This window comes from Nycticebus coucang, chromosome 7, assembly GCF_027406575.1.
Source record: "Nycticebus coucang isolate mNycCou1 chromosome 7, mNycCou1.pri, whole genome shotgun sequence".
NCBI classification, from domain to species: domain Eukaryota; kingdom Metazoa; phylum Chordata; class Mammalia; order Primates; family Lorisidae; genus Nycticebus; species Nycticebus coucang.
Window position 1 is genome coordinate 74,659,946 of NC_069786.1, and position 15,933 is coordinate 74,675,878.

Here is a 15,933-nt window from a genome sequence, read left to right on the forward strand (position 1 = left end):
GCTTCTCCTTGGATTGGCCATATCCTATCACTTGGGTGATAGAGTACTTGTAGCAGCCCAGCTGCTTAGGAGCCGCCTCACTCTACACAGAGCCATTGTTCCCTTCCACATGGGCTCTGCTGCAGACCTGCCCCACTGCGCATCACTTCCACTTACTGGGAAGTGGGGGCTCTTTCCACACTTATGATGATTTTTTTCTTCTTTTCTCTCAGTATCTCTGTTTTATTTAGCTCCTGTAGCCTGGTTTCATATTACCTGGAACTAGCAAGATACCATAAAAATATTAATGCGAGGGGGCGGCGCCTGTGGCTCAGTGAGTAGGGCGCCGGCCCCATATGCGGAGGGTGGCGGGTTCAAACCCAGCCCCAGCCAGCCGAGGGTGGCACGTTCAAACCCAGCCCCGGCCAAACTGCAACAAAAAAATAGCAGGGCGTTGTGGCGGGCGCCTGTAGTCCCAGCTGTTTGGGAGGCTGAGGCAAGAGAATCGTGTAAGCCCAAGAATTAGAGGTTGCTGTGAGCTGTGTGATGCCACGGCACTCTACCCGAGGGCAGTACAGTAACACTCTGTCTCTACAAAAAAAAAATATATATATATATAAATGCCAAAAAAATTACTATTATATGATATAAATTTTTCTTAACATAGGCCGTGCTTTTCTCCTTCTCTCGCTGGTTTATTTTAGGGTCAATAATTTGCTATTTTTTTCCAAAAATATTCCTAAGATAAAATCAACTATTTGATTTCATTTTTCCAACCTTTTTTTCCTTCAAGTTACTTTTTTTTTTTTTTGGAGACAGAATCTCACTTTGTCACTCTCAGTAGAGTGCCGTAGCATCACAGCTCACAGCAACCTCCAACTCCTGGGCTTAGGTGATTCTCATGCCTCAGACTCCTGAGTAGCTAGGACTACAGGCACCCACCACAACGCCTGTCTATTTTTTTGTTGCACTTTGGCCGGGGCCGGGTTCGAACCCACCACCCTCATTATATGGGACAGGTGTCCTAATCACTGAGCCACAGGCACCACCCTCCCTCAAGTTACTTTAAGTATTGTTTATAATAAATGGCAAATACACATAGCCTAATGAAAATTAGAGCTAATGTCTTCTATGTTTACATTTAAATTACAGAAAAATAAATACAGGTATATGGAAACCATAACCAACAGTAGTTGCTAGGTTTACAAAATATTTCATGCCTGTAAAGACTACTGAAGCACAATCAATTTCAATTTCCCTTCCCTCTTCTCCTCCATCCTGATCTATCCCCATCCTGAGTACGCAGAAAAAAGCAAGTTCAGACTCTGAAGGACATCTGGTCAGTAGATCACACATAATTAAAAATATCGATCTTTATTTTAAAATGTTAAACTTACTACAAGCTGATCGGAAAAGATCAAATATGGCTTCTTTAAGCATGTTGTATTTGAAATAAGAAAATTTTGGCTTATAACTAATATTTTTGAAGTAGCAATAGCATTTCATTAAGATGTTGCCTCTTTCAAATATTGAATAAGATCTTCTCTTTCTTTCTTCTTTTTAAGACCAGCAAAGATCATTTTAGTTCCAGGGATATATTTCTTTGGGTTCTCCAAATATTCCATCAGAGTCTCTTCTCCCCAGGTTATACCTACAAAGGTGAAAATAAGTTTTAAGGTTGTGTAGCTACATATGTATGCCTTAATTTCTGATGTGACCCACATATGTGAGCAAAAGATTACTCTTGAATTCAACAGAAAGACTGTTATAACTGGGAATACTTACAGATTCTGACCTATAAGAAAATTTCAAAATTATTCTCTATTCCTTGGCTTCTCCATGGAAACCCAACTGTCACATGCTGGTTAGGATTATCCAATGTACAGCAATGACCTATCATCACCCCAGATGTGCTGTCATTACCTCATTTTCCTACAATCACAATGAGTTCCTTCTAGAAAATACCTTAGCCATCATTTAATCCAACCCTCATTTTTCAGATAAGTAAATGCTGGCCCACGGAGAGGAAAGTAACTTGTTCTAAGAATACAAAGCCAGTTGGAGTCAAGAATCTGTGACTCCTAACTCATATTTCTATATTATTTTTACTAATCATACCAAGCTGCCCCATCCAGATATCCAACAAAATATATTAGTTCACAAATCCAGTTTTAAGATGATAGAAAATACCTTTTTTCCTTCAAAAAGAACCAAATTGCTAACTGCACTTTTGAGGAAGCACTGTTGGAGCTATTGGCTTCAAACTTGATATAATCAGAAAGCTCCCAAGGACATGAATCCTGGATCAGAGTGAAGGGACACCTTCCACTAGTGACCTCAGGAGAAGAGGAGAGATCTCCAATGTATGTGATACACTTTGTAAGGCAAAGTCAAAACCCTCTGTTTGGCTCAAAAAGAATAGGGTGTATCAGCTGACCATGAAAGTCTCGTTAAATTTAGTTTGACACCAGGAGAGCCAGGATTAATGAAGAAGGCACACACATGCTTGAAAGGAGGACTCTAACTTACTATAGGACAGAAGAGAAAGTGCAAGAGTTACATAATCCTAGGGCTGCCAGTCTGCCAGCTGAAATAGAGAGCAAAGTAACACCTCCACCAAAACATATCAAAACAAACGTATACATTCAGATATACACACATCTCTAACATAACTGTGGGTGAGGAAGACCTCAGAACGGCAAAACCGAGATCCTCACTTGTACTACTCTTCTACAAATAACAACTCCAAGAAGAACTATCTTCAGCAAAATATGATTAATAATCAAAACAGTAAGTGCAAAGAAGTACAAAAAATACATACACACAGTATACACACACACTACACAAACACAGCAGAAAGGAATAGAAAAAACAAGAGCTAAAGGAAAAATACACATAGATACAGAAGATATTCAGGGGAAGGAGACACAAGATCTGCACAATTGGTGACCCAAGTAATATTTTTAAAAGATAAATAAAATAGAATAAAATCATTAGAACATATTATTTAGGAACACTTTCAAACATAAAAGTCCTGCATTAACCAACTGGAAGAGCTCAACATGTCCCAGGAAATACTGAAATAGGTCAATCAAGGACTAAACACAGCCTAGCAAAGTCACTAAGTTTCAGTAAGAATGTTACTGAAATTTAAAGGAAAAAGAATAAAATAAAAATAAAACCAAGTAACTCGTAACAGAAAACCATCCGGCTAGTTTCATATTTTTCCAAACAATAATTTAACTTGAAGGATACAAACTCCTGAGGAACTAAAGTGTCTTCCAATAATTTTATGCCCTTATATTGTCATTCAAGGGTAATGACAATCCCCAGATGTTTTCAAACATCCAAGAACATAGAAAATATAGCTCCAGTAATTCTTGGTGTTCTTACTAATAGAAAACTATCCATCAGCCAAAAAAGATAAATAAAGATACTATGGTAAAAGGTGGGCTATCCATTAGTGCCTCTTAAATGTAGAATAAATGTTAAAACAATTGTGATAATTATGGTTACATGGAATATAAATTATAGAGATCATATGTAACATCAGAATTGAAAAACAATGGAAATAGCAAGAGTTAGGAGACTGTGAAAAAATGGGAGGTTGCATAAATACTTTGATTTTCTCATCCTTCATAGTAGAGGAGAAAGAAATTTTGCTTAAAGTAGATAAATCAATGGGCGGCGCCTGTGGCTCAGTCGGTAAGGCGCCAGCCCCATATACCGAGGGTGGCGGGTTCAAACCCGGCCCTGGCTGAACTGCAACCAAAAAATAGCTGGGCGTTGTGGCAGGCGCCTGTAGATCCAGCTACTCGGGAGACTGAGGCAAAAGAATCGCTTAAGCCCAGGAGTTGGAGGTTGCTGTGAACTGTGTGATGCCATGGCACTCTACCGAGGGCCATAAAGTGAGACTCTGTCTCTACAAAAAAAAAAAAAAAGATAAATCAAATAGTAGAGGCATATGGATATTATCCAAAGTACAAATGTGGCCACCAAAATAAAAAAGAATTTTACCAGAATTAAGTTGGTAGAGGGAGAGGAATAGGGAAAGGTCAGGAAAAGTGAACGTACATAATTTCATTGTCACGCATCCTGGGAAATATTCTTTTGAATTATTTGTATTTTTGTATAATGTACACAGATTTCAAAATATTTTAAAGTGCTTTAGTGTGTCCTATTGTATCCATTACAAGATTTGACATGACACTAGGCAAAAGATAAAGACTAATCCCTAATAAATTAGTTTGCTCACCCTAAAATATGACTTCTTTAAAGGCCCAAGAAAACCTAGGTTTGAATTCTAGTTCTATGCTAATTCTAGATTTATTAGCATAGAATCCTAGAAAAATCATAATTAATTTAAACATTTTAAAACCTGCTTCATTATCACTGCTCGTAAGTGCAAACAGCGCCTCAATTCACCATAATGATATTAGGGTTAAAGGAAAAATTATACGCATTTAACACTGTTTTTAAAAACACACTATAGATGGTTCAGCATCACTAAAAATAGGGAAATGTAAATCAAAACCACATGAGACAGCACTTCAAAGCCATCAGGATGGCTATTACCAAAACAATGGGAAACAACAAGTGTTGGTGAAAATTTGGAGAAACTGGAACCCTGTGCATTACTGGTGGAAACATAAAATGGTGCTGCCAACTGTGGAAAACAATATAGCTGTTAATCAAGAAATTAAACACAGAATTATCATAGGACTCAGCAAATCCACTTCCACATATACACCCAAAGAAAATAAAAGCAGAGACTCAACATATACTTGCACACCCATATTCATAGCAGCATTATTCACAATAGTCAAAAGGTGGAAGCAACCCAAGTCTCCATCAAGGAATGAATGAATAAACAGAATATGGTGTCTACTTTAAATAGAATATTGTTCAGCCTTTAAAAAGAAAATTCTGACCCATGGTACAACATAGATGAACCCTGAAGATACTCTGCTAAGTGAAATAAACTAGTCACAAAAGGACAAGTACAGTATGATTCCCCTCAGTAAGGCACACAGAATAGTCCAATTAACAAAAGACAAAGTCATCAGGTGATTGCCAGGAGCTATTTAATGAGTACAGAGTTTCAGTTTGAGAAAATGAAAAAGTTCTGGTGATGGATGTTGGTGATGGCTGCAAAACAATGTGAATGTGCTTAATGCCACAGGATTGCACACTTAAAATAGTTAAAATGGTAAATTTTATGCTATGCATATTTTACCACAATTTTGAAACCACATTACATAAGAGTATTGCTACAATCATGCATTTTGTAAAATTGTACTCTATGCAAGTCACATGGGACAAAGAATTTCCTTAAAATATGACAATTTCTGTATTCTTCTGAAAATAAAAATATTATAATTATTTGCAACAGAAAATCAAATATGGTTGACAGTGCACCACAATTTGTATTAGTACTGTACTACTGGCCTCCTGGTTCTCTTCTTATTCAACTATTCCTTTGGGCAAGCTGTGCTAAAGTATCCTTTAAACCTTCATTTCATTTTAAACCTTAGTTTGATTAGTCTTGATTAACAAACTAAGTTACTTATTATTATTATATCATCAATGAAACCAACAAATAATAATATATCCCTGAATAATATTTAAATATTACTTAAATAATCTGATTTAGGGAAATTTTTTTTTTTTTTTGAGACACAGTCTCACTATGTCACCTTCGGTAGAATGCTGTGGCATCAAAGCTCACAGCAACCTTAAACTCTTGGCCTTAAGCAATTCTCTTGCCTCAGACTCCCAAGTAGCTGGGACTACAGGCGCCTGCCACAACCTCGAACTCTTGCACTTAAGTTATTCTCTTGTCTCAGCCTCTTAAGTAGCTGGCACTGCTTAAGTCCCTGGACTACGGGAAGCCTCCAGAACCTCCAGCTATTTTTTTGGTTGCAGCTGTCATTGTTGTTTAGCAGGCCTGCGCCAGGCTCAAAATTGCCAGCCTCAGGGTATGTGGCTGGTGCCCTACTCACTGAGCTACAGGTGCTGGGCCTGGGAAATTTTATTTCTAATTCTTGAATAATGTTAAAACCAAGCTTTTCAAATAGCTTTCAACCTTTGACGATAATCTATAATAAAAGACATATTTGTAATAAGTTCTAATATTTCAAATCAATGCTAATAAACAAGAAATTCTTCAAAATATTGGCAGCTAGAGGAACAAATATTAGTTTATAACTACAAATTAGAACTTCAAAAATTGAATGTTTTTTTAACGGGATAATAAAATAATAAAATTACACATAGGGAAATGCTATCTTAAAATTAAAGAGCCATGTAAATGCAAACACTATGTGTGAGTTAAAAACTGACTTATTTGCTAGTCTATTAATTGAAGATCCTATTGTAAACATGTCAGTGCAATTCTTAGATTACTGCCCAGAGTTAGCACAAGATTGCCTTACTTCAGATACCAGGGGCCCGTGGGCCACTCAAACTGACCAACTGGAAACAAATTCAGGAATTCCCACAATCTCCTCAACTTAGGAAAGCAATTGCTTACAACTACAGTTTTATCATAAAGGATATCAGCCAAAGGAAAAAAAACAATAGGGTGAAGTCTGGGAGGGTCCCAGATGTGAGAGCTTCTGGGTCATCTCTCTGTAGCATCTGGACTCAATGCCCTCCCACTTCAAGGAATTGTTCACCAAGCAGGAAGCTCAGCCAAAGCTTCCAGCTGAAAGTTCCAATTCTCTAAACACATGGTTGGTCTTTGCAGCATAGTCAGTCCCCATCCTGAACCTGGGAGCTCATCATAAGGTATCTTCTTAGCATACCCTCACGTCTTGGTTCCAGGGGCTAACCGTAAAAAAAAAGATACTATGATCACTCCAGAAATTCCAAGGTTTTAGAGGCTCCCTGCCAGGAACCCAAGATAAGGACCAAATTCTTTATTATACAATACCCATTACCAGGACTTTTATACATACTAATACAATGATACTGTGTTAATAATAACTATGTTAATATTTTAATAGATGCTAAAATACTCCTAACTTGACAAAGGTTAAATTTTATTTCATATACTTTTAATGTAAGAACTTTATCAAGCTTGTATTTATTTTGAATGTATAGACAGTCCTTTATTACATATATCCCCCAGATAAAGATATATCGAAGCCCTAAGCCCTGTTACCTCAGGCCATGGGTTTGTTTGGAAATAAGGTCACTGTGGAAGTGACTAGTTCCCTTGAGATGAGGTCACACTGGAATAGGATGAGCTCCTAATTCAATATGACTGGTGTCCTCATAAGAAAACAGCCATGTGAAGACAGAAACTCACTGGAATTCTGTGATAGCATAGTCAGAGACTGGAATTATGTAGCAAAAGGCTATAATTAGAATTTCAGTCATAGGAAGCATCATAGGAAATATCAATTGCCATCAAAAATTATTAGACTGTTAGTTTCTCAGTATCACCCTTTGTATCGTTGGGTGTTTATTTTTTTGTTGTTTGTAGTATTTTTGTGGGGTAAATATTTTTAATAAAAGTGGAAAGAAAGAATTAAGCACTGATACATGCTTATTTAGATGAGCCCTGAAAACATGCTAAGTGAAAGAAGCCAGACACAAAAGGCCTCATGGTCTACAATGCCTCGTACATGAAAGGTCCAACAGGCAAATTCACGGACACAGAAACAGTAGTGGTTGCCAGGGAGTTGGGGTAAGAGGGCTTGGGGAGTGATTACTAATGCATGCAGGTGTTCCTGGGTGATTAAAAAAAGGTTTGAAACTAGGGAGAAGTGGATTGTGAATGCACTAAATGCTACTGAACCTTACACTTTAAAATGGCTAATTGCATATTATATAAATCATATAAATTCCACTTCCATAAAATAATGAAAAGAAATAAAAAATAAAAATAAACTCTTTTCAAATAGTAGTGATCTGAAATTCCAACCTATAAAATATGCTAGGCCTCCAAGAAAAGTTCAAAATAGAGTTGTACTTTGTTTTAAGACAATCTGATGGTAATCCTTAAATATACACATATACACACACGTATACATATCCATATATGTATGTATGTATGTACACATCTTTGTAGATACATACATATGTGTACATGTGTGTACGCATGTGTCTGTATCATATATATCAAGGAGTAACAAATTGCTTTGCAAAGATATCACAGTCTTTTCCAACTTTTCAATCTCAATCCTAAAATGCCTTCTCACTTTAACCAGTCCTTTTCCACCAATAAAGAAATTGCTGATATGCTTTTCAAACTGTGATATTCCTCCCACCCTACTAAGAATCACTACTACAAATGGAATCACTACTACTATTATACCATTAAAATATGATTTTTTTAAATTTAGCTCAGACTTTTTCCAGATAAAATAAAATACCCTATATAGGCAAAAACTTATGCCACACAAGATTGCTAATTCTTCTGATCAAAAGAGTGATTGGTTATTCCTATGCAGGTCTTACGACATAAATCAATATTTCAGTAATATAAATATGAGGTTCTATTGTGTGTGTGTGTGTGGTTTTTTGGCCGGGGCTGGGTTTGAACCCGCCACCTCCGGCATATGGGACTGGTGCCCTACTCCTTGAGCCACAGGCACAGCCCGATTCATTTTTTTTTTTTTTTTTGAGGCTCTATTTTTAATGCTGAAAGTTAAGAAATTACTATAATTTCACATCATCTGCTTTCTTCTTTGCAACAAAGCATCTGGTTTTCTCCTACAACTGCTTGCTTTTACCTTTGTTTTTATTTGCATCCGAATAAGAAAATCCTGGTGATTGTCCCGTTTGTCGGCCAAAGAGGCCCCAGAGATTGGGACCAGTCTTGTGTTTTCCACCTTTTTCCACTGTGTGGCACTGAGCACATTTTTGAACGAAGATCTTCCTGCCTGCTTCAGCATCTCCCATTTTGTTCTGCAATGAAACATTCATTAAACCACAGACCAAAGGAAATATCAGATTTGCAAAACTGGAGAAAAAGGAATTTCATCACTTTGGCTGAAGTGAATGCTAACGACTTTAGACAAGGATGTATCATTTAAAGCATGCATGCTTTATTGTCTGAGTGCTCAAAAACACAGATCTCTTATAGCATCCAAATTTATTCAGACTTAATCATCTCATTTGTCCCGTTTATTTTAAATTTCTACCACAGTTACTACAGAAACTGCTATTGATATAAATATGGTTTTACTTCAGCTTTCAATGACATTAATTTATCCAGGTCAATCATATTCCTTTTCATTTCCAGAAAGCATACGCACAAAAAGTGATGTGAAGCATATGGGTCTAATATTTCATCCTCTTACATAAAAAATAGGATAGAACAAATTGGAAAGGTGTTTATATTTATTATGAGGACTTATGTGCCTGCAATCATCAACAGAACAATAAAATGAAAAGACATACAGAAAAGAACGAGACCACAGCAAGTTACATGTAACATTATTTCTTATTTACTTTATACTTTTAGCTGTAAATAAATCTACCAGGCTAGATCAAGCATTACCTAGAAGCAATCACAAATAACATCATTGAGTTCAGTGAGCATTAGTACATATTATAATACTAAAGTAGTGGAAAATACATGGTTTTAAGTAGGAAAAGTCTTATTATATGGTGATAGATATATACATTGGTACAAAAATATTTTAAGACTGTCAAAAACTACATAACATAACTAAGCAAATGCCTCATCCATCTAAAATGATGCAAAAATTAAATTAATTTCAAATAATAAAAAAAATTATACTTCAATATGGTAATAAATGCACTGCCTGGGTTTGTTTTCCTGCTCTTTGTGTTCTGTGAAAGAGTACAGGGGAATGAGAGTTAAGATGAAAATTACTATTATACAAATCATGAAAATATCTAATTCTTTGATACAGGATCATGAGCATATATTAATTTATGTAGCCTTACTGAGAAATATGGAACATTTGTGTTATTCTGCCAATATTGAAGAATATGGTATTATTTAATTAAAGTTGGTCATTACTTGGAGAAAGGCTAAACTTTATATATAATCATCTGCAAAACTATAATAGCTTCCTAACTTTAAATCTATGGGGAAATCCATTACAGTATCAACAATCCACTAAAGGGAAGATAGTTTTCTTTGGGCAGTATCCTAAAACAGCTAAGATCAATGTTTTAGATCCAATAGAAAGAGAAGTAAGAAAACTTACTATATATCCAAGAGAAGCTCACTTTAACATTCCAAACAAATCTAAACACTGCAACCAACTTCTACATGTATCAATTCTGTTAATTATCCGAAAAGGTTAAGAAGTCAGTGAGCCTTTGAACAGGGGCCATAAAAGATAAATCTTTAGTCAGAAAAGCACGGTTGGCCTTTTAGCAAAATTCATTCACTGTAAGCAAAATGTTTGTATTATTTTAAAAATGTCATCTAAGTACTACCTAAAGCTGCAGGACCAGCACTTGGCCCCCTAGGAACTGGGCCGCACAGCGTCACCACCTGAACTTTGCTTTCTGCCAACCCCTCCCATCCCCAAATTGTCTTCCGTAAAACCTGTTCCTGGTGCCAAAAGGTTCTGATCAGTGTTGTTAGGAAGCAGACACACAGCAGAAGATGAGTGGGCAAGTGAGGGGAGCTTCATTTGTATTTACAACCACTTCCCAGCATTTGCATCACCACCTCAGCTATACCTCCCGTTCCCCACCACCTTGGAAAAACTTTATAAAAAGTGTAAGGATCGGTGACCTAGAGGATCTTTATTTTCCAATTTTTAAACAAGGCAGAAAGGTCAGATTGGTTTCTATACTAATTAAACGTTGCTGGCAATTCAGAAAACTAGACATTTAAAAAACAAAACAAAATCATTTTTACTCATAAGCTATATATTTCACATGAAAGTCACTTGTATGAAATTTCCATTATCACTATTCAAACTATAGTATTAATCATAATTAAAATGTTTATTGCTACCATTTTTAATCACAGAAGAATTTCGCCCATGCAATACCCACAACCCTCTTCCAAGTGTATTAAAAACAATAGATTCAGGAAGGGTAGGAAGGAAAAGAGCAGGAAGGATAACCAGGGATATGCTGAGGATGGAAAGAATATCACAGGAATTTATAATCATTTGACACTCTATCAGTATTTAGGGTTTAAGGCATATCTCACTGAAATAAGTAAAATGTGACATCTAATATGAGAATGATCACTCATCCAAGAGTGGAGTAATTCTAATCCTATTCTTATTTGCAGAATAAGAATAGCAAACACTTGTGTGTGCTTTCTATGCTCCAGGGATATTTCCAAGTCTGTTATATGTTAAGTCACTATTCTCCACAATAGCCCTGTGAGATAATTTTGTTACTACCTCTATTTTTATAGATGGGGGAAGTGAGGCACACAGAGAAATTATATGACTGGTTGGTGAGCAGTGGCTTAAGATGATGACGGGTACAGGCAGAGCAATACCAAATCTACAATTCCAGAAGTTTAATGCTTCTCTTTTAAAAGAGTCATCTAGGCAACCCTGTGTTGAGCCCAATATCTGACACATTGCAGATGCTTATAATTTGTTTTCCCAACTGAGAAAGAGTGCTTACAGAAGACTAGGTGAAATAATACTGAAACATACCATTGCTACATTTAATTTTGAATGACAAGAGGAATGTGGCCAGTACAATCAAGGTACCAAAAAAGCTTCAATATTCACAAAGTCCAAATAACTGAAGTGACGAAAGAAGAGGGAGAAGGTCACTAGAATATTTTAAGAATGCATAGTGAGCAGACTCAAAAAGATTAAGCAGGATTCCACCTGTTGTACTGGAAAGAGCACTAAAGTAGAGTGCAATAATAGTGATATGACCCTGAGTAAATCACTTCACATCTGTCAATCCTTACAGATGTCTGAGGCCAACTCCCTTTCAAGGAGGCTAATTTGAGCTTATAATGGGAACAAAAATCAAACTTTCCAAACTCCCAACCTGTGCTCTTTGATGCCACAGCCTCCACGTCTTGGCTGACTCCTGCCGGCCGTGGGCGTAGGCGGAAGGCGGAATCAGTATCGCCCAGAAATCAGAGAGGTTGCACAGAGTCCCCTCCCAGAAAACAGGCTTCTGTTGCACATAGGGGCAACCTGGCCCCTCCAGGCTGAGGTGGGGGTCAACCTCCCACACGTCAGACGGTTGGAAGCTTCATTTATGGTGGACCCAGGCCCAAATTGCACTGGCGCCTCTCAAGTGCTCAAATCGCATGGCTGCCCAGCCCACTCTCTTCCAACCAGGCCCACACCTACCACAAGGCCAGCAACACTGCCCTCTGCCTCCCTGAGCAGAGCAGTCACTCTGGGCCGCTGCCCAAACAGAGCCCCCTTCCCCCAAGTTTAAGGATGGTAGTCCCACCACCACGGTGCTTCGAAACCCTGGGCTGCCTGCACGTGGCTCCAGGCATGTGCTTCCGGTGAACACCAGCCAATAGCAGACCAGGCTCCACTCTTGCTGCTGATTGGCCCCCTGATCTCAGCAGGATCCCAGTTCTCGTGGAGGCTGAAGGTCTTTTCCCTGGTATGCAGTCCCTGGCTCTGATGGCCTCTGTCCACTATGGCGAACACCTTTGGAGCAATTGAAATGGGGCTAATTCAACAGATAAACTGAATTTTTAATTATTTTAATTTTGATTAATTTCAATTTTAGACAATTTTAAATAATTTTATGGTATTTTAATTTTTTGAATAGCCACAATCTCCAAATGGTTAAATGAAACTATTCTAAGTGATACCTCTAAGTGGCCCTGTGATCTACACATTTAAAGAATGTATGCTATTATGTTAAAAGGACCGGCATACTGTTAAAAAAAAAAAAAATCAAGAGTTAAATATTATTCTCTAACAAAGGCATACAAACTTAAAAGGAGACTACTACTTCTTTAGAGCCTGTTACAGGACACAGTGATTGCAAACATGCTCAGCAACTAGTAGTTTTCACAGATGGGACAAATGGAGTCTCTGCACCGTATTCATATGGAACAATCTAAAAGTTCTTAATTTATTACCCATAAATATAAGTGGTAATGTCTATATAAAATTTGAAAATAGGGCAAAATATTTCTAGCTAATAAATATAATATATTAAGATTAACATAACCAACAAAGTAAGCCTCATTGTACATGACAAAATTTAACTATTTTCTCTTTACAATTCAAAATTCAGTCACCTCTCATTTTAAGAAAGAAATTTATAAGATTTGCAGAAGAAAAAACTTGCAAAGGACATCTGGATTTCATGTGAAATAACCATAATGTTTATTGTTGTAATAATTGTGCATTATAGACTACATATTTTAAAGCCTTCAAAATACAATCTGCAAATGCACATCTTTTTTAAAATGTTAGAGTAGTTGGGCTGGATGTGATGGCTTACTCCTGTAATCCCAGTACTTTGGGAGGCTGTGGTAGGATTGCTTGAGGTCAAGAGCCAAGAGCTAGAGAGCAGCCTGAAAAAGATGGAGAATGCCTCTTTACAAATACTAGACGAATTAATTGGGCGTTGGTTGCACACACCCGTCCCAACTACTACTCAGGAGGGAATATCACTTAAGGAGGGAATATCACTTAAGCTCAGGAGAATGAGGTTTTAGTGAGCTGTGATGATGCTATTGCACTCCAGCCAGAATGAGACCTTTCTCAAAAAAAAAAAAAAAAGAGAGAGAGAGAGAAAGAAGAAAAAAAAGCAGACTTATAATCATTCTTGTAAACATCGGATATTTAAAATGTTTTGGTTACCTCTAATTCATGTTCAAAGATTTTTACATGATTTGAAACACTACAATTTCAATATTGAGTTATGATATGTTCTAAAATTGAGTGTAGTAATGCTTTCCCAACTCTGGGCGTGCTAAAAATCATCTAAATGAACACTTCAAATGAATGAACTGAATGAGATAAGAGTTATATCTCAACAAATGTGTTTAAATCATATAAAGAAAATATACAGGATATCCCAAAGGTCACAAAATACATAAAAATTAAACTCATATTACAGTTTGTATTTTTAATATTTTTATATTTATATATCAACATAGAAAAATATATTGTAAAGTTTTATAGTGATTATTTTGTAAATAAAGGTACATTTTGCTACAATTTCCATTTTCCCTATAGATGTATGTATGGTGACTTTTGAGATGCCCTGTTGTATTTCCAACATTTTAGTAATTTGTAAGTAAATTTTTTATTTTCCTTGAAAATAGAGAAATTTTGGTTTCTTAGCCTTTCCCAATATTTCTGTTTCTGGTTTTGTTTTATGTAATCTTTTAGATTACATAAAATCTTTCTTTAAGAAAAACTTAGCTGCTTTGACTATCAGCCTAAAATTTTCAAGACCTCTTTCAGTAATCTTGCTTTACAAATAATAAGAGATTACCCAATCAGTGCTGTTTAAGAAAACGATATGTTTTCCACTAGATGGCACTGGTGTGCAAATAGTATTGCTCTAAATCTTTGCACTTCTTCATTTCACATCAATATAATTACTAGGTTATCATATTGTTGTCATTCATCTTGATTGGTTTGGGTGAGATAAAGTGGAAAGTTCAGATACTTGCCAGATTTCCTCAAGGTAAACAGAGCCCTCACTTTATAGGTAAAGAATGTAACAGAAGGAGAAATTATAACAATCTTGTTAGTACTAAATCCAAGGTGACGACTGAGATTCCCTGACTTTTAGTTACCATCATACAGCTACAAAATATCAAGGGTTGGGAAGTGGACACCATAGTCAAGGAAAACAAGAAATTAATTTGATATTACTTTGTATTATATACTTACGTGTATGATTTCCACAACAGAAAAAAAGTCTCTCTCAGGGCAGGGGTCTTCTTTCCTGTTCCCTGTTTTATAACTATCTCCTGCCACAGAGCCTAGTGCATAGTTGGTCCACAAGAAATATTTATCTGTTTAACTTGATAGCAACCCAGGTCTTAGCAGCCTGGACTTAGACGTTCAAGAAACCCTGCTCCTGGTCCATTTTCAAGTTTATTCCCTTTACTTCATTCCATTGCCACTGCTAAATCTAGGTCCTGCTTCTGAATTTCTGCTGGTTTTGTACTGATCTCTCCTCTAAGGCCAGTTATCAAGAAGTCTTGGAATTTATTAGGCATTTCCTACTTTGCTTGTATCCTACAATTTCTCCTAGTTCCACAATTAAGCAGTCCTCCCTCTCTGCTCTCAAACCCCAGGAGTGCTTTTGGAAACTGAGAAGATCAACAGATGGAGTTGGTTTTGGTTCTGGCTCTGTTACATGTATCTTTATTACCTTTGGCTATGCTATGAGCCTCAGTTTTCTCATCTCTATTAAATGAAGCTGGAATTAGATGACCTCAAATGTTCTTTTCAACTCTAAGGCTCCTCCTGTGGTTGTAACTCTGTGACCTTCTACTGGCCTTATAACCAAGATGATGACAAAGACTCTTTCCTTTGACCAAAGCTTAGTCAGGCTCCTCTGAGTCCTCTGCTTCACTACAACCAATATGGGGCTTTCTGTTCCAATGAGACCCACTATAAGCAAGAACCCTACAAAATCAGTGTAGGAAAAATCCCCACCCTTGGTATCTGACCACCATCAACTTCCTATCATCTTGGCCTACCTTCAGCAAGAATTCGGATAAGTGCATCTAGCAAGAATCCCTTCTAGCCTTTATACATGTGTTTCCTCTTCCTAATTTTCGAACCACAGACACACACACCCTTCTTGGTTACAAATTCCTGCTTGTCCTTATTAGAATCAGAACTGAGTCCAATCTTTCCCCCACTGCAAGACTGTATTTCAATGGTCCCTGTACTTACCATCTTGGCCCCCCTTGAATATAGTCTACTTTATGATCTTTAACAAATGTCATGAATAATTTTTTTCTTTAACAATGGCAAGTTTAGGGGATGAATCCTTGGCCTTAGAGGTGGGGTAAAGCCAGCATTA

General features: G+C 36.9%; 1 protein-coding gene across 1 annotated transcript in view; it reads right to left on the reverse strand.

Moving 5' to 3' along the window:
• Nucleotides 1-1,484: 1,484 nt before the first annotated feature.
• The window catches only part of LOC128590271 (cytochrome c, testis-specific), an 89,829-nt gene continuing 75,380 nt past the window's right edge, over nucleotides 1,485-15,933 (reverse strand). Inside the window, exons 3-4 of the mRNA XM_053597556.1 lie at nucleotides 8,721-8,895; nucleotides 1,485-1,630 (exon numbers count right to left, since the gene is read on the reverse strand). Coding sequence (XP_053453531.1) covers nucleotides 1,485-1,630; nucleotides 8,721-8,889 — 315 coding nt within the window. The 5' untranslated portion in view covers nucleotides 8,890-8,895. The remainder of the gene's footprint in view (nucleotides 1,631-8,720; nucleotides 8,896-15,933) is intronic.